The sequence below is a fragment of the Phocoena phocoena genome, chromosome 1 (assembly GCF_963924675.1).
Source record: "Phocoena phocoena chromosome 1, mPhoPho1.1, whole genome shotgun sequence".
Lineage (NCBI taxonomy): Eukaryota > Metazoa > Chordata > Mammalia > Artiodactyla > Phocoenidae > Phocoena > Phocoena phocoena.
In genome coordinates, this window is record NC_089219.1 from 114,138,239 (window position 1) to 114,152,009 (window position 13,771).

A 13,771-nucleotide genomic window follows, 5' to 3' on the forward strand; every position below is an offset into this window, starting at 1 on the left:
TCCCCAGCCCAGCTGGATGGAGAGAGCCTCTCAACTTCCTTGCGACTGGTCAGGAAGGGATCCCAACAGGAAGGTGAAATCTGGGACTAACAGAATCAGACTTGTGGGGTGTCCGGATGCCAAAGACCCCAAGTCCCCGTCAGGAAAGCTGTGGACACCAAAGTCCCTCATCAGGGACGACAAGGTCCCACCTTCCCTGCCCCTGGCCATCTCATGGCCAGCTCATCTGGCCCTCTGCTCTGGAACAGGTCGGCTCCCACCTTGGACTCTGCTTGAGGCGGATCTCTCCTTTTACAAGATCTTTTAAGAGGGAAGTAAGAGCACCATCTTCACACACTCTAGTATTCTCCACACTGCCTGTCAGAAAATTCTATCTGCTGTTGAATTCCCACCCCTCCAGTTGTGATGTGGATTGTGGATTTCTTCTGTTCTTATCCTGACAGCATCCTTCCTAGGCTTCCAGTCCCCTCTTGGGAGCAGACCAGCTTGGGAGGGTGCTTACAGGGGCCTGTTTACTGATGGGCAGGAACCTGCTCCCTGGCCTACCGTGCTTGGCCACTGAGTATCTGTGGGGCTTGATGAGATGCTGACGACTGGGTGTTGCTCTTTTTTGAGTCCTGCAGTGCATCAGCCCTGTGACAGCTGGCATCTCTGACCCCTGGCTGCCCCAGGATGGTGCCTCCCCCCATGGTCCTGCTGGGCTAGTTCTTTGCTGACATTATTACTAATCTACATCCTGCTCTGCCTCTAGGACAACAGAAGGCCTGGAGAGTCTGGAGAGCTCTTAATAGCACAGCAGGTTGCTGCAGAGAAGGAGCCAAATGCCTTGGTCTCCATTCATCAAGTCTCTCTGAACTGCCAGAGGATCCCAATGCCGCTCCCCCGCCCAAGTCCTGAGGGTTTGTCTGCAGGGTTAGAAACCATACTGCCAGCTGATGCCCTACTGAACTCACCCCCTGAAGTCTGACAGAACAATTCCAACACAGACTAACTCAAAACACCTTCCCCAGTGCCCCACAACGGGTCACTTTAGCACCACAACAAACCTCATGCCATGAGGCTCCTGGGGCTTCTTTCAAGTACCCAGAAGTGAGTAATGATCCCACCAAGAAGTGAGGCATACAACCCACCTCCGGCCAAAAATTCCTAGACTACTGCTGTCTACAATTGGGGGCTTCTTATACCCGTTTAGTTTCTACGACAACCTCTGACCCACCATGTGCCGCTGCCATTTCTTCTAAGATTGTCAGTGAACTCATAACCATCAAATCCAAAGGCTTCTGCTGAGAGTAGACTCAGAATCCCAGTGAATGTCTCAGGGCAAATTTACCTAACAACTTGAAGAATACGTTTACAAATGGTCTCAAATATTGCCTCAAAATGTTGATAGTATATCTCATAATTGTACATTTGATACATCTGTAAGATCACACCTACCCCAGCAATCATATAAGTTGTATATTTAATTTACTCAGTCATATTAGAACTCAACCTCTGACCCCAGTACAAATCTAACCTTTATCTTGCCTAAATCTTTGTTAATTCTCACTATGGCAAAATCTTTTAATGAGTATAAAGCTTATAAAGGCTTAGTAACAACAGAAAGGAGTAACCCTGCATACAAGCAGGAACATTTGACTTACAGTTTGATGATTAGTTATTTCAGGGGTGAAACAGTTTGACTAATCAGGCTGCTGCATGCTGGCTTGCCTTTGGGTCTGCCTTTAGTCCAGCTCAGCAGTGTGCACAGGAGCTAGTTTTGCGTACACAAGACCACATTCACTGTACCTCAAGTGTGCCTTAAGGAATGTGCAGGGATGTTTCTGACTACAGGCAGTTCTCACTTCAAGTGCTGGCTACAGAATTTCAGACGTGACCTGATGGCTGCCGTGCCACAGTCAAGAGCAAGTCTAAGAGTACATTTCACCAGCAGAGAAGGGCTCTTCTTAGAATCCGGCCAGAGGTGGAGAATGTGAGCAATGTCACAGCCTCCATTCCCCTTTTGCTTCTTGAAGGAAGAGCAGTTTGTTTTGAATCAATGACCTTTCTTTTTCTTCGCTGAGATGTACATCTGAGGCCCAAGTTACACCGTCTGCCTTTAAACCAGCCAGCAGAACCTCATCTCTAACTCTCTTCTTCACCGACGCCCCAGACTGTCTTTAGCCTGACTTCCTTATTGCCCAGGATTTCCCTTCGCCCCACTCTGTACTCTTCTCTAGCTTTGTCATTTAGGGTTTCCCGACTAGCTGCTTTATAACATAATCTAGCTCATTCTTGGGGTGGAGGCTACTGCGTGGCCAGGGGGTGAACCCAAAGGAAATTTTAAAGGCATATGGTTCTCGGACTGGAAGGTCAGGGGCCCTGCTCTCTCTCCCGCTGGCCTGATCACCAACACATAGGCGGGAAGGTGGGGGGAGAGGGAGAGAGCTCTACAGTGGGAGCCTTACAGTCTAGTGGGGGGTAAAGTAGCTGGCATTGATTGAACCTTAGCCCCGAACCCTGCCCACGCTCCCCTCTCTGGGCGGCCAGCAGGCCCCAGCCAGCCGCTGCTACCTGTCGCTCTCCAGCAGGTCCTCGGGAAAGCTTCCTGTGGAGAGTCGCTGCGTCCCGGGCTCTGGGGCGTCGCCCTGCTGGCTGTTCTCAAAGTGCTGAATGATGTTCCTCACGTTGCCTGGCTTGACTGGAAGCAGAAGAAAGATGATGAAAGATACTCTGCTCTCTGTTCAGGGATGACTTCTCGGGGCCCTCGCTCCCCTCTAGCCCAGAAGACAGCGATGAGCAAGCACGGATGAGAACAGCATGGGGCTGAGGGTCAGGAGACATGATAGGAGCCCTGGCTCTTCTACTGTGTGGCGTGGCGCGGGCAGTCCCTCCACCTTTCTGGGGGCTGCTCTTTCCTGGGATGCAAAATGAGAGGGTTTGAAAGTGCATTTGCTATGGATATTTCTTTTGGCTCTCACATTCTTTATCACAGTGGTGTTCATGCTTGAGAATCGTTGCTAGGTTATTCCCAAGAGCCATATATGTGTTAAAAAAAAAAAAGATATCCAGGAAGACCAAAAACACGTCAACCTTGGTATAATTTGGCCAGGTTGCCAACTTTACCAAGCACTTCTCAAATTTATACTACTTTTAGAGTTCACTATTTCTGGTTTTCCTTGACTCTCCTTTCTGTTCTTTCTGCCCTCACCCCCAGCTCTTCCTCTCCATCATTAAAGAATCAGACCCTCCATTACCAGTGAGGGGGGTCTTAGGAGGAACAGAGGAGAGATGTCACTCTCCGGCATTCAAATTCCAGATGCTTTTCAAAGCTAAGACAAAAGAGAGCTGTTCTCGTTCAAAGTAGAGAAGGCGGGTAAGAGAGTAAAAAAGGCATAGGTGATGCCATGTGGAGACCCTGGAGAAGAGAGCTCAGGCCCAGGGGCTCAGTGGCTCCTATCTTCAAAGTTGATTAGCTCAGCTCCAGGTCCAGGAGGTCAGAACAGGAGTTGGGCTCAAGATGCTGCTCTGCCCGGACCAATAGGAAGGATAATGGGATGGGGAAGGCAAGACAAACAGCCCCGGGCGCCAGGCCCTGGTCCTAACCACACTAACCAGAGATTCTGACATCGACATATACAAACTTATAAATCTCCCTCTGTATCTAAACTTGAGATTCGTAAGAAAATTTCCAAGCCAGAGGAAACAGAAAAACATTTAGCTGGTCTCTTCAAAGCTCACAATTTCATATCCTTTAGGCAGGTCATGTTTTTCTAAAACTGCAAAATAGGTGACTGTGTATATGTGTTAGGAGTAGGGACTGTTACCATCACTCCCATTTTGGAGATTTGAGTCAGATCTGCCTGTCCCAGACTGTGCATCTGGGCCTTGGGGCAACTGCAGCAGCCAGGGTCAGCTGTGCAGCCACAGCCCGGAGCATCCCAGGCTGGGTGATGACTTGGGAGCTGGGGAACGTCCTATAATAGAATGCCTCCGGGCAGAGCCCATTGTTCCCTCTCCCAAGGGCCACTTGGAAAAGGCCCAGTTCTTGGGATATAGTTACACCCTAGCTGTGACAAGGAACAGGTGTGGCCCTGAGATTTGGTATAACTGAATAACCCAGAGTAACAGGGGAAAAAGACATGTAGAAAGGAATGCGTTTTTTGAAAAGGGCAAAGTTTTCATCAGTAACCTTTGCTCTCCCTTCCTCCATTCTCTGAATAACAATGAAACTAAACAAAAGTGAATTATATGTCACTAACAATCAGATACATTCACTGATAAACAGGGGCAATAGCGGATGATCCTAAACAGCAAGGTTCTCAATGCTGAGGCTTTCTAGCTTTGGTGGGTGTTCGGTCTTTAGATACGCATACAGACTTGTCTTGATGTCCTGGGAACTTGAGAACATCAAATCAAACCATGAAATGACAATAGAAAGATATGACTCAAAGAGATGGTGAATACCCAGCATACTTATCCTCTCTTGGGATCAGCAGCCCTACCCTGGGTGTTCCTGTTGCCTCTCAGGCTGACACAAAGCAAGCAGCTTGGGCAGGGCTGCTCGTCTCAGGCCTGCTGCTTGCCTCATGCCTGCCTCGGGCAGGGTGGATGGGAGGAAGTATGTGTTAAAAACTAAGGGCCTGGGTTTCAAGGCCATTCTTTTTATTTTTTCCATTGTTTTATAGACTTTCCCCCCCCCCCCAATATTTCTTTACTTATATTGCTTAAAATAGCATAACAAGTCTAGGAATTTAACTTTAAAAATAATTTTGAAAATCATTATCTTTAATTGTCACTTTATATAAGGTGAATTCTAGCAACAGATTTCCTGATTGCCTCTCACTGCTATCTCTCCCCTGGATTTACTACAGAACCTAGAAAATATTAATCACTTTAATTGTATGCATATGGACCTCACTGATGGGAAATGAACCTGCCCAGTTCTAGGTTCTAAGCTCCTCTGGGTTAATGTCTGTTATATATGTATTTATTTTTGATACATAGACTCTAGAAGATATTAGGCCTCTAACATACATACGTTAGGGTCAGTCTCTCTCAGTGACGCTGTGCTGGCAAAGGTAAGAGTCAGGAGATGAAGGTGCTACAGTGAAGGACTTAAACAAAGGAGATGATAGAAATGAAAATACCCCAAGGCAAAACTGCTGAAGACCCATTAGGTACTAAAAACAACCCCATATAACACTCAAAACTGAGGATTTTATTATTATTTCAATTGAAAACAAAAATGTGAGGAACTTGTACAGGACATTGCAACATGCGAGGGTTTCCCTCATCTACATAGAGCCCCAGACTTTTGCAGCCGCATCCACGGAGAGCTGACAGAATGAGAGAAAGGCCGCAGGCCGTGCACCAGTCTTGGAGGGCCTAGAAGCTGGGCTCTGCCAGCACAGCCAGGAGGAGCTGCACGGTGCCGGGGGGGCAGTGCCCCGGCCCCTCCCACCCTGCCTTAGGTAGGCAGAGTCCTGCGCCCAGCGTGAGGGCAGGAGCCCCTGGGCAGGCACCCCTGGGCAGGCGTTTGTGTCATGGGGAGCTTTAGCAGCATGGAGGAACATACAAGAGTAATGGAGTGAGGAAAGGGAGGGAGGAAAGAGAGCCAGGACAGGAGGCGATGAAGGAGAGGGGAAGAAGGGCAGACAGGACTTGGGAAATGGAAACTCAATGCTAATGCAAAGAAAAACCCAAAGAAAATGGTCCTTTTACCTTCCACAGGGGACAAGGGAATATGAAATGCTAAAAGAAAACAAACAAAAACAAAAGTAAACCATGAAAAGTCAAATTAATGTTTCAAGAGTCAAAATAAAAATTACATCAAGCTGGAAAATGAAAGGTAGTGGCAAAAATCAGGGCTGATCTAGTAGAGTCCCCTCCTCTCCCCTTCCCCCAAGGCAGCGGTTTCAGGAAAGGCAGGAGGCCCATGCCATGGCCCTTCCCAGATCCCCAAGACTAACACTGGGGCCTTACGATAATGACTGGGAGGGCCAGCAGCAATGTCCAGACAGATGACACACAATTGGGAAGAGATCGGTGACAGGATCCATGGAGGTCTGGATTACCGATGGCATGAGGGGAGCCTCTGGGTCCCAAACCTGCTCCCTTTCCACCTAGTTCTGCTTAATTGAAACCCTCCATCAAGGGCCCATAACTGCTCCCAACACACAGGCCCTCAGGAGGACAGACAAGTCCATGGATGAAGGTGAAGGAGGCACTGACTGTCAACAGGGCAATCTTGCCAAGGGGGAAATACTCCTCTACATGGCTGTTCAGTATCTACAACTGTCTCTGAGTTCCTAGACCCAGGGACTGGCTTGGCCTCCTTGGCTCTGAAGCAGTTCCCTGTACCTCAGGGGCTGTCACTGGGTGTGGCAAGGGGAGAATGCAATAGCACCAAGAGGAAGCTGCGACCTCAGAGTTTGTTTGGGCCTTTGGCTGCCTGAAGCACAGGAAGGCCCTCTGCCAACATGCTGGCCTGTGAAGGGGCCGAGGTCCCTGTCCAAGGCTTTGCTCCCCAAATACTCACTGCTCTGGGAAGAGCTTTTGGGCTTCCCGATGTACTTGAGGATGGGGTTTCGCTTCTTGTCCTCCAAGGCATCCTTTTCTTTCTTGGAATTGCTGCTCTGCTGAGATAAGAGACACTAGGGTTTGGAGAAGGTCCCAGTACCCAGACTGGGCCACTGGTCACCGTGCTACTGCCTCTATGACTAGCCCTAAACAAGCAACAGGAAAGCAGACTCATGCTTGTATCTGATCTAGTACATCTGCTTCTGGTCTGGGACTGCAGGGAGGGAGAGGGCTGCTCTAGTTTGGGGATTCTCAATGACTCTCCCGGTCTGCCTCAGCGCAGGAACCGTGCCAAGAGATGATTCTTTCTAGGGGAGCTCTGTCACCTTCTTGGTCTTCGGGAAGAAGGGTAGCCACTTGTCCTTGTCAGGAGCGGACTGGGCCTTTTCAGCTGTGTTGGAAGGTCGTGCTTCTCGAAGACGGATGCCCGCATGGCTCATGTAGGTATTGAGGGCGAAGTCCATGGGGGCACTGTAAAAGAGGAATGGGGGCGGTGAATCGGCAAGCACCAGCAGGTGGAAGGGCTGGGACTGCTTTACACAAGCTCCTCACCACCACCCAGTGGGGTGGCGAAGGGCCAGGGCATTCAGCGGGAGGCCCAGAATATTCAGATGGGACAGCAGGCAGAAGCCGGAGAAAAGTCTTGGCTGGCATGACTCCCAGAAGAAATCGTATTCTTCTCCTACGCAGAACGCTCCCTAACGAGGGGACAGTGGTCAGCGGAAGGACGTGTCAGTTCCCCCAAATATAAGCAACTAATAAGCCATGGGCGACGGTTGAGGCCCACAGCTAATGTCCTCAAGCGTACACACAGGGGTGGGGTGGCAAAGGGATGCGGAGAAACGCCAACCGGCCCCTGCAAGTCCAGGTAAGCTGCCTTTGCCACCACCCACCCCAAGTACAAGGAGAAAAAGAGATGGAAATGATCTGTCAAGTAGCTTCCAACTGCCACAGATGAAACTGTCCAGAGCTCTGTGTTTAAAACTGTATTTGCCTCTCAATTCGGCAGACAGATTATCTACTTTGTGGATTCAATGAAGCAAATGTTTCGGCCCTGGCTTTCGTCTTCTCTGAAACAGACCTCTAACCCCATCTTCTCTCCCTTATTGAGTGCGTGTATGCTCAAGGAATGCACCCTCGTTTGAACACTGGCTACTGAGAAACAAAGGGACATGTATATAGGCTTCAAGGAAAAAAAAATGTGTCAGCAGAGGAAATGTGTTGTACCCTAGCTCCCCTCTGCAGGTGCTGCTAACACAGGCTGATTCTATCACTGCTCCTTCTTTCGGTGGTTTACGAGAAAGAAGTGGGGAGGCAGACACAGGGCTAATGTGGGTGGAGAAGAGGAGGCCAGGAAGGGGAGTGTTGGCAGCTTGGTGTCTTCACACTGAGGAGCAGACCCACGTCCCAGGCAGTGATCCCCGAGTACCAGGGCCTGGGCCTCGTGACCTCCTTGTGGTTACACAGACATCTGGAAACTAAACTTGGACAGATGGTGATCCTCTGGAGCTAGGGACTCGCCTATGATTGGCAGAGATGCAATGCCCAGTAGCTCAACCCCACTCCTTCCCACCTTGATTCAACCGCACAGACTCACTCACCTCCTGTCTTCCTCGTATTTGGACCTGGAACAAAAGAAAAGAACAGATGACTCAGACTGCAAAGGCAGAGGCTCGCCCGCCTGTGCAAGACTGGGAGGAGGGTAAGTTCTTTCCTAGAGGAAGGGAGCGGGTGAGGAAAGGGAGGAGGATGATAAAAGGTCAGACTCAGACTCCTGGTCTCAGCTTTGGAGCCAGCTTGGGGCTCAGGAGGTGAGGGCTCTCATTCCTCCGAGGGGCTCAATTAGCACAGACTGATGGTGATGATGGTGTCCTTAGCCAGCTAAAAGGAAGGGGAATGAGGCAAATACAGCTTCTCGCTTGGTATCTGTTTCAGCCTCTGAAGCTACCACGGAGGAAAAGGCTCCTCTTTGTGTCCACCTAGAACTAAATTAGAAGGGTTGGGCTGACACTGAGGCAAGAGGAAAGAAGATGAGGGCGCAGAGATAATACCTTGAGACCTGATTCAGAGGAACCTATTTAAAAGCGGTTAATGGTAACAGCAACTAATGCTGAGTGCTCACTACGGGCCAGGCACTATTCTAAGCTATTTACACGTATAATATTTACACGTATAATTAATTACTCAAAACAATAGGTCTCATATCTCCATTTAATGAGGCTAGCGCTTCCTTCTTTTAAATAGAAGCCTTTATAAGCAGGGTGCCTGTGCTGTCCATTATAACCCCACAGAACTCTGTGGTGTCTATGACCTCAGAATAGGCTCGGTCAGGTTTTGCCACCATCCCTGGCATGGTCGGGGTGATTAGTGCCATCTGACTGCTAGGGAAACTAAGGCCCAGAAAGATTCAGGGTTTGGCTGAGGGCCAGAGGGTTGTTTTCAAAGAATATACCCTTCCTGTGGGACCTCATCTGGTCTCATCTCCAACCCGGATCTCTTGTCAAATGCCAGACTCATCTATGCAGTTGTCTACTCAAATCTCCAGTTTGATGTCTAAAGATCTCAGATTTTGTCATGTCCGAGACTGAGCTCCCGGTTTTCTACCACAGAACTGTCCCTCACACAACTGTCCCTAACTCGACTGATGGCACCTTCGTCCTTTTAGTTGTTTAGGTAAGAACTGTGGAGTCTTCCTTGGTTTTCCTTTCTCTCACATCCTATACATCAATTTTTAGGAAATCCTCCTGTTGGTTCTACTGTCAAAATATACTTGGAGCTGACCTCTCTTCACACCCTCCATCGCCAATTCTCTGGTCGGAGCCCTACTGCGTGGGTTCCCGTAACTGATCTCCCTGTTTCGAACCCCTCCTTGTTCTCCCACCACCCTCCACCCACCCTCGAGTCTCTCACAGCTCCAGTGGCTCCTCATTCACTGAGAGAAGAAAACTAAAGACCTTAAAACAGTCCACAGGCTCTGCGAGGCTGCTCTTCCTGTTACCTCTCTGATTCAGCACTGAGCTTCTCAATTTTCTCTGGCCACACTGGTCTCCTACGGTTCCTCAAATACGTCAAGCACATTCCTACCTTGCCCTGTTCCCTCTGCCTGGGATGCTCTTCCCCTAAGATATTTCCAAGGATGACTCCCTCACTTTCTTCAGTTGCCCAAATGTAACTTTCTGGATGAGGCTCTATTTGAAATTGCAACCCACTAGCTCAGGTGCTCCTGACTCCCCTCAGCCTGCTCTATTGCCCCCCACCCCCAGCCTTATTTTCTAACCTAGTATATAACTTATTTATTATATATGGCTTTCTCTTCCCACAATAACATAAGCCCCACAAGCACTGCTGCTTGTTTATTAATGCATCCAGGAGCCTAGAACACTGCTTAGCGTCAGTGGGGACTCCACAGAAATTTGCTGGATTGAAATATCACTCTTAGTAGAGACTTGAGATCATCTAGCCCAATCTCTGTCATTTTAGATGAGACCAAGGTAGATGACATAGCTCGATCAAGGTCACACAACTACTCGGGACTTCCCTGGCAGGCCAGCGGTTAGGACTCTGCGCTTCCACTGCAGGGGGTACAGGTTTGATCCCTGGTCAGGGAACTAAGATCCCACATGCCTCACAGCGCAGCCAAAAAAAAAAAAAAATCACACAACTATTGAGTGGAAAGAAGTACTGGGGTGAAAAATCTACCTCTAAGCCTGCAAGTGTCCCTACAAAGTCATCCCAGGCACCTGGGACACTTATAGAAAATAAGACTGGAAAGATGCAACCACAGCAGCTGCGCCAGAAGTTCCTTAATAAGTTTAGTTAGGCTAGTCCTCTGATGTGATTAGTTAAAAATAGTCCAATTTCCCATGAACCACCTGCCTCCTGAAGGAACTTTATTCCCTGGAGAATCACAGCGTGGTTCTCACACTCAGCATCAGATATGACCTTAGAGCAAAAAGGAGAACCGTCAAGAAGAGGCTAGGGAGGGGAAGCAGAAAGCTCCCTGCATTCCTGGAGCCCGTGGTTTGTCATAATCACCAAATTACTGTCAGGAGCCCCAGGCTCTGCAACTCCCTTGAAATTCCTGCAGCCCCAGCCTGAGAAATGAAGCAAGAGGGCTGGACCCTCCCCATCCTTCAGGGAAAGACGGATCAGGCAAGCAGTGGAAGAGGGGGAGAGGTTGGGAAACAGACCCACAAAACACGTCAATCTGTGCAGCATGTTCGGGGGTAGAAGTGGATCGGAGACTCACAAAATGTCTCCTAGGGCAGCCAGCTGCTTCTCTGCCACCTGGCGCTCGCGGAGAGGGTCCCCATCCAGGTCCAGAAGGTCGTTTTCACCATACAGGCTTCCCAGCCCCAGAGTTCGCTTTGTTCTGAGCCAGAGAGACACACAGAGAAAGAAACACATGTACATCATTGCTGGACAGAGAGTGAGGCACACATACACACATCACAAGAGATGCACACACACCACAGGGGAAAGAAAACGGGCGAGGAGGCAGGGGAGAGAGCAGGACGGGGGGCGCCGGGCACCTGTAGTCATGGATCTGCTCCTGGATCTCTGGCATGGCTGCCTCCTGAGCCTCACAGAGAACAGCGCGCACGTCCTCACCATTCCGCAGGCGCAGGTCTGCGGTGGGAGCCGAGGGGAGACAGATAGGGGAGGGATGTCAGGAGGAGGAGGTTATATCTGCTGAGCATCTTCAAGCCTCTTAGCTCCCTGGGGTACCGCGAGGGAAAGCTGGCTTTCTGCCCTCCTGTTAACCAAGGGAAGTGGAGGCCTGGACCTACCAGGTCATTCCTGAATTCAGGACTGGAATCCTGACATCCAGGTCCCAAGGCAAGGACAAAAACATTTTCAGGGTGTTCTACACTCCATTAAGTGGGGAAATATTAAAGTCCCTCTTTGGATGTGTCCAGACGCTGCTGCCCTCTGACATCATGTGCAAACCTCTGAGAGGCTCATTCTCCTTCCACTGACCCAGGGCCAGCTCGCAAGGCTGAAAAAGGCAAGGAAACCTAACTCCCCACCAGAAACTGGAAGGTGTCTCTCCTGTCCCTACATTCACCCTCTGCCTGTGCCCATAAGCTTTCCTATCATCTGGGCCCGTAAAGTGCCTCTTTTCCAAGGCAGCTTCAAACTATTACGTCTAGAAAGCTCCCATGATTAGCCTCTCAGATTAACATCCTCTTTCTACCACCTCCCTCAGCTCTTCTAGTCGTGGGTTGAGAGTGAGACGGGAGCAGAGCAACTGCCTCGTTCCCTGCCTCCTCACTCTGTGTGAGTTGAGGAACTCACGCAAACGAAACCAAAAGAACAAAAATACTCCAGAGATCCTGACTCTCAGGTGGGGTGGAGTGAGGCACTGGTTTCTGTACTTTTAAAGAAGAATTCCCCAAGGGAACCTGATGCTCGACCAGGCTTAGGAATCCAATTTCCTCTTTGTACAGATGAGCCGACTGAGGCCCAGAGAGGTCACATGGAAGGTTGGTAGGAACGACCCCGCTCTCCTAACCAAGCCTTGTCTCCCTGCGACAAGCTCCCAGGCAGGGTCCGTTCTGTCTGTGCTTGTCCATAAGCTACCGTGAGGAGTTCTGGAGGAACTGTCCCTGTTTCCCCCTATCTGAGAACAGCTGCCCAAGGCAGGGACTATGTCCCCCCGACCCCTCGCCCCTTCCTGAGGGCCCAGCACAGCAAGGCGGACACCAAGAGAAGGCTAACCGTCCTAGGTGCCAACTTACCAATTTCAGCCTGTAACATCTCTGGGACCTTCACTCTCAGAGGCTAAAAGACAGAAGGGTGGGGGCAGAAGTGGTGAGATCCACACACCCCAGGGGATGTGGGAGATACTGTGCAGAGGCAAGGAGGGCTCCAGAACACCAGCTTCTCTCCCCCTTTCCCTACACTACCCTACCCTCCACTCACCTCTCTCCAACTGAATTCTAGGCTCGGGATTTGAGAAGTGGAATCTGAGGTGGCAAGGCAAGTTGGGACTCTACTCCGAGGGTGGCACCTGTACTCTTCCCACTCTTATTTCAAGGACATCAAGAGGCAAGGAATGGAGAGGTTCCCAAAAGTGGACTGGTACCAATTTAGTAGCATGGGAGAAATCTTGATGAGGCGATTTGATGGGCTTCCCCGCTCCTTCACTCCCAAGGGAAAACTGGCCTCATGTTACCAAGTCTTCCAGTGAGCACAGCGCCTGGCTTTTGCTTTACGGCTACCTGCCAGCTGGACATTGCGGTGGTTCCGTAACAGCCAACAGGGAACAACGAGCAGCTCTAACCTCCTTACTCAAGACCCACTGAAGGGGGCAAAAATAAAAATCTTGGGGAAAAGCCGTTTTTTCCCCAGTCTCATTAGTCCTAGTAGCTTACTGCCAGATGAATAAAGTCATTTTGGAATTGGTTTAGTTGATCAGATTAGAAAGTCTAAGATGGGAACTGCCCTCTGCAGGCCGAGGTGCTGCCGCCGGGGGGATCCCTGACACATCCCTGGGAGCTATGTCCAGATGCAGCGTGCTATCCACCCCAGACACTCTGGGGTCCCCTCCCTCTGAACCCTGCCTTGGGGCAGTAAGAGCACGTCAGGCAGAACTTCAGAAATCTGGGCTCGCCTCTTGGCTCACTGATTTCTACCATCTGATGTCTCTGGGCCTCTGTTTCTGCATCCCAGAGATGGGCAAGGCAAGGAGAGTTGAAGGGAACCAGGGCATTGATCCAGGGGAGAGTAATTAGGACTTGGTGCAAGTTCTTTTTCTCCAAACATTTCAGAGAGAGGCAATGTGCACTCTACCTCGCTACGTGTGGGCAAAAGAGGTCCAGAGAGGAGATCAATCTTTAGAGTGGAGCTAGGAACAGAATCCAGGAATCCTCTTTAAGAACCTGTCTCCAGGGACTTCCCTGGCGGTCCAGTGGTAAAAAATCCGCCTCCCAACGCAGGGGACGTGGGTTCGACCCCTGGTCGGGGAACTAAGATCCCACATGCCGTGGGGCAACTAATCCCGCGTGCCACAACCACCGAGCTCGCACGCCTCAACTAGAGAGAGAAAACCCAGCCGCCACAACTAGAGAGAAGCCCACGCACAGCAACAAAGAGCCCGCACGCCGCAACAAAAGATCCCGCATGCCTCAGTGAAGATCCCACGTGCCGCGACTAAGACCAGATGCAGCCATAAAAATAAAATAAATATTAAAAAACCCCCCAAAAC

General features: G+C 50.1%; 1 protein-coding gene across 1 annotated transcript in view; it reads right to left on the reverse strand.

Moving 5' to 3' along the window:
* The window catches only part of ARHGEF11 (Rho guanine nucleotide exchange factor 11), a 47,939-nt gene that overhangs the window by 12,597 nt on the left and 21,571 nt on the right, over positions 1-13,771 (reverse strand). The window contains exons 15-22 of the mRNA XM_065897138.1: positions 12,303-12,345; positions 11,094-11,190; positions 10,811-10,933; positions 8,163-8,186; positions 6,888-7,032; positions 6,521-6,617; positions 5,704-5,733; positions 2,554-2,680 (exon numbers count right to left, since the gene is read on the reverse strand). Of these exons, the coding sequence (XP_065753210.1) occupies positions 2,554-2,680; positions 5,704-5,733; positions 6,521-6,617; positions 6,888-7,032; positions 8,163-8,186; positions 10,811-10,933; positions 11,094-11,190; positions 12,303-12,345 (686 nt within the window). The remainder of the gene's footprint in view (positions 1-2,553; positions 2,681-5,703; positions 5,734-6,520; positions 6,618-6,887; positions 7,033-8,162; positions 8,187-10,810; positions 10,934-11,093; positions 11,191-12,302; positions 12,346-13,771) is intronic.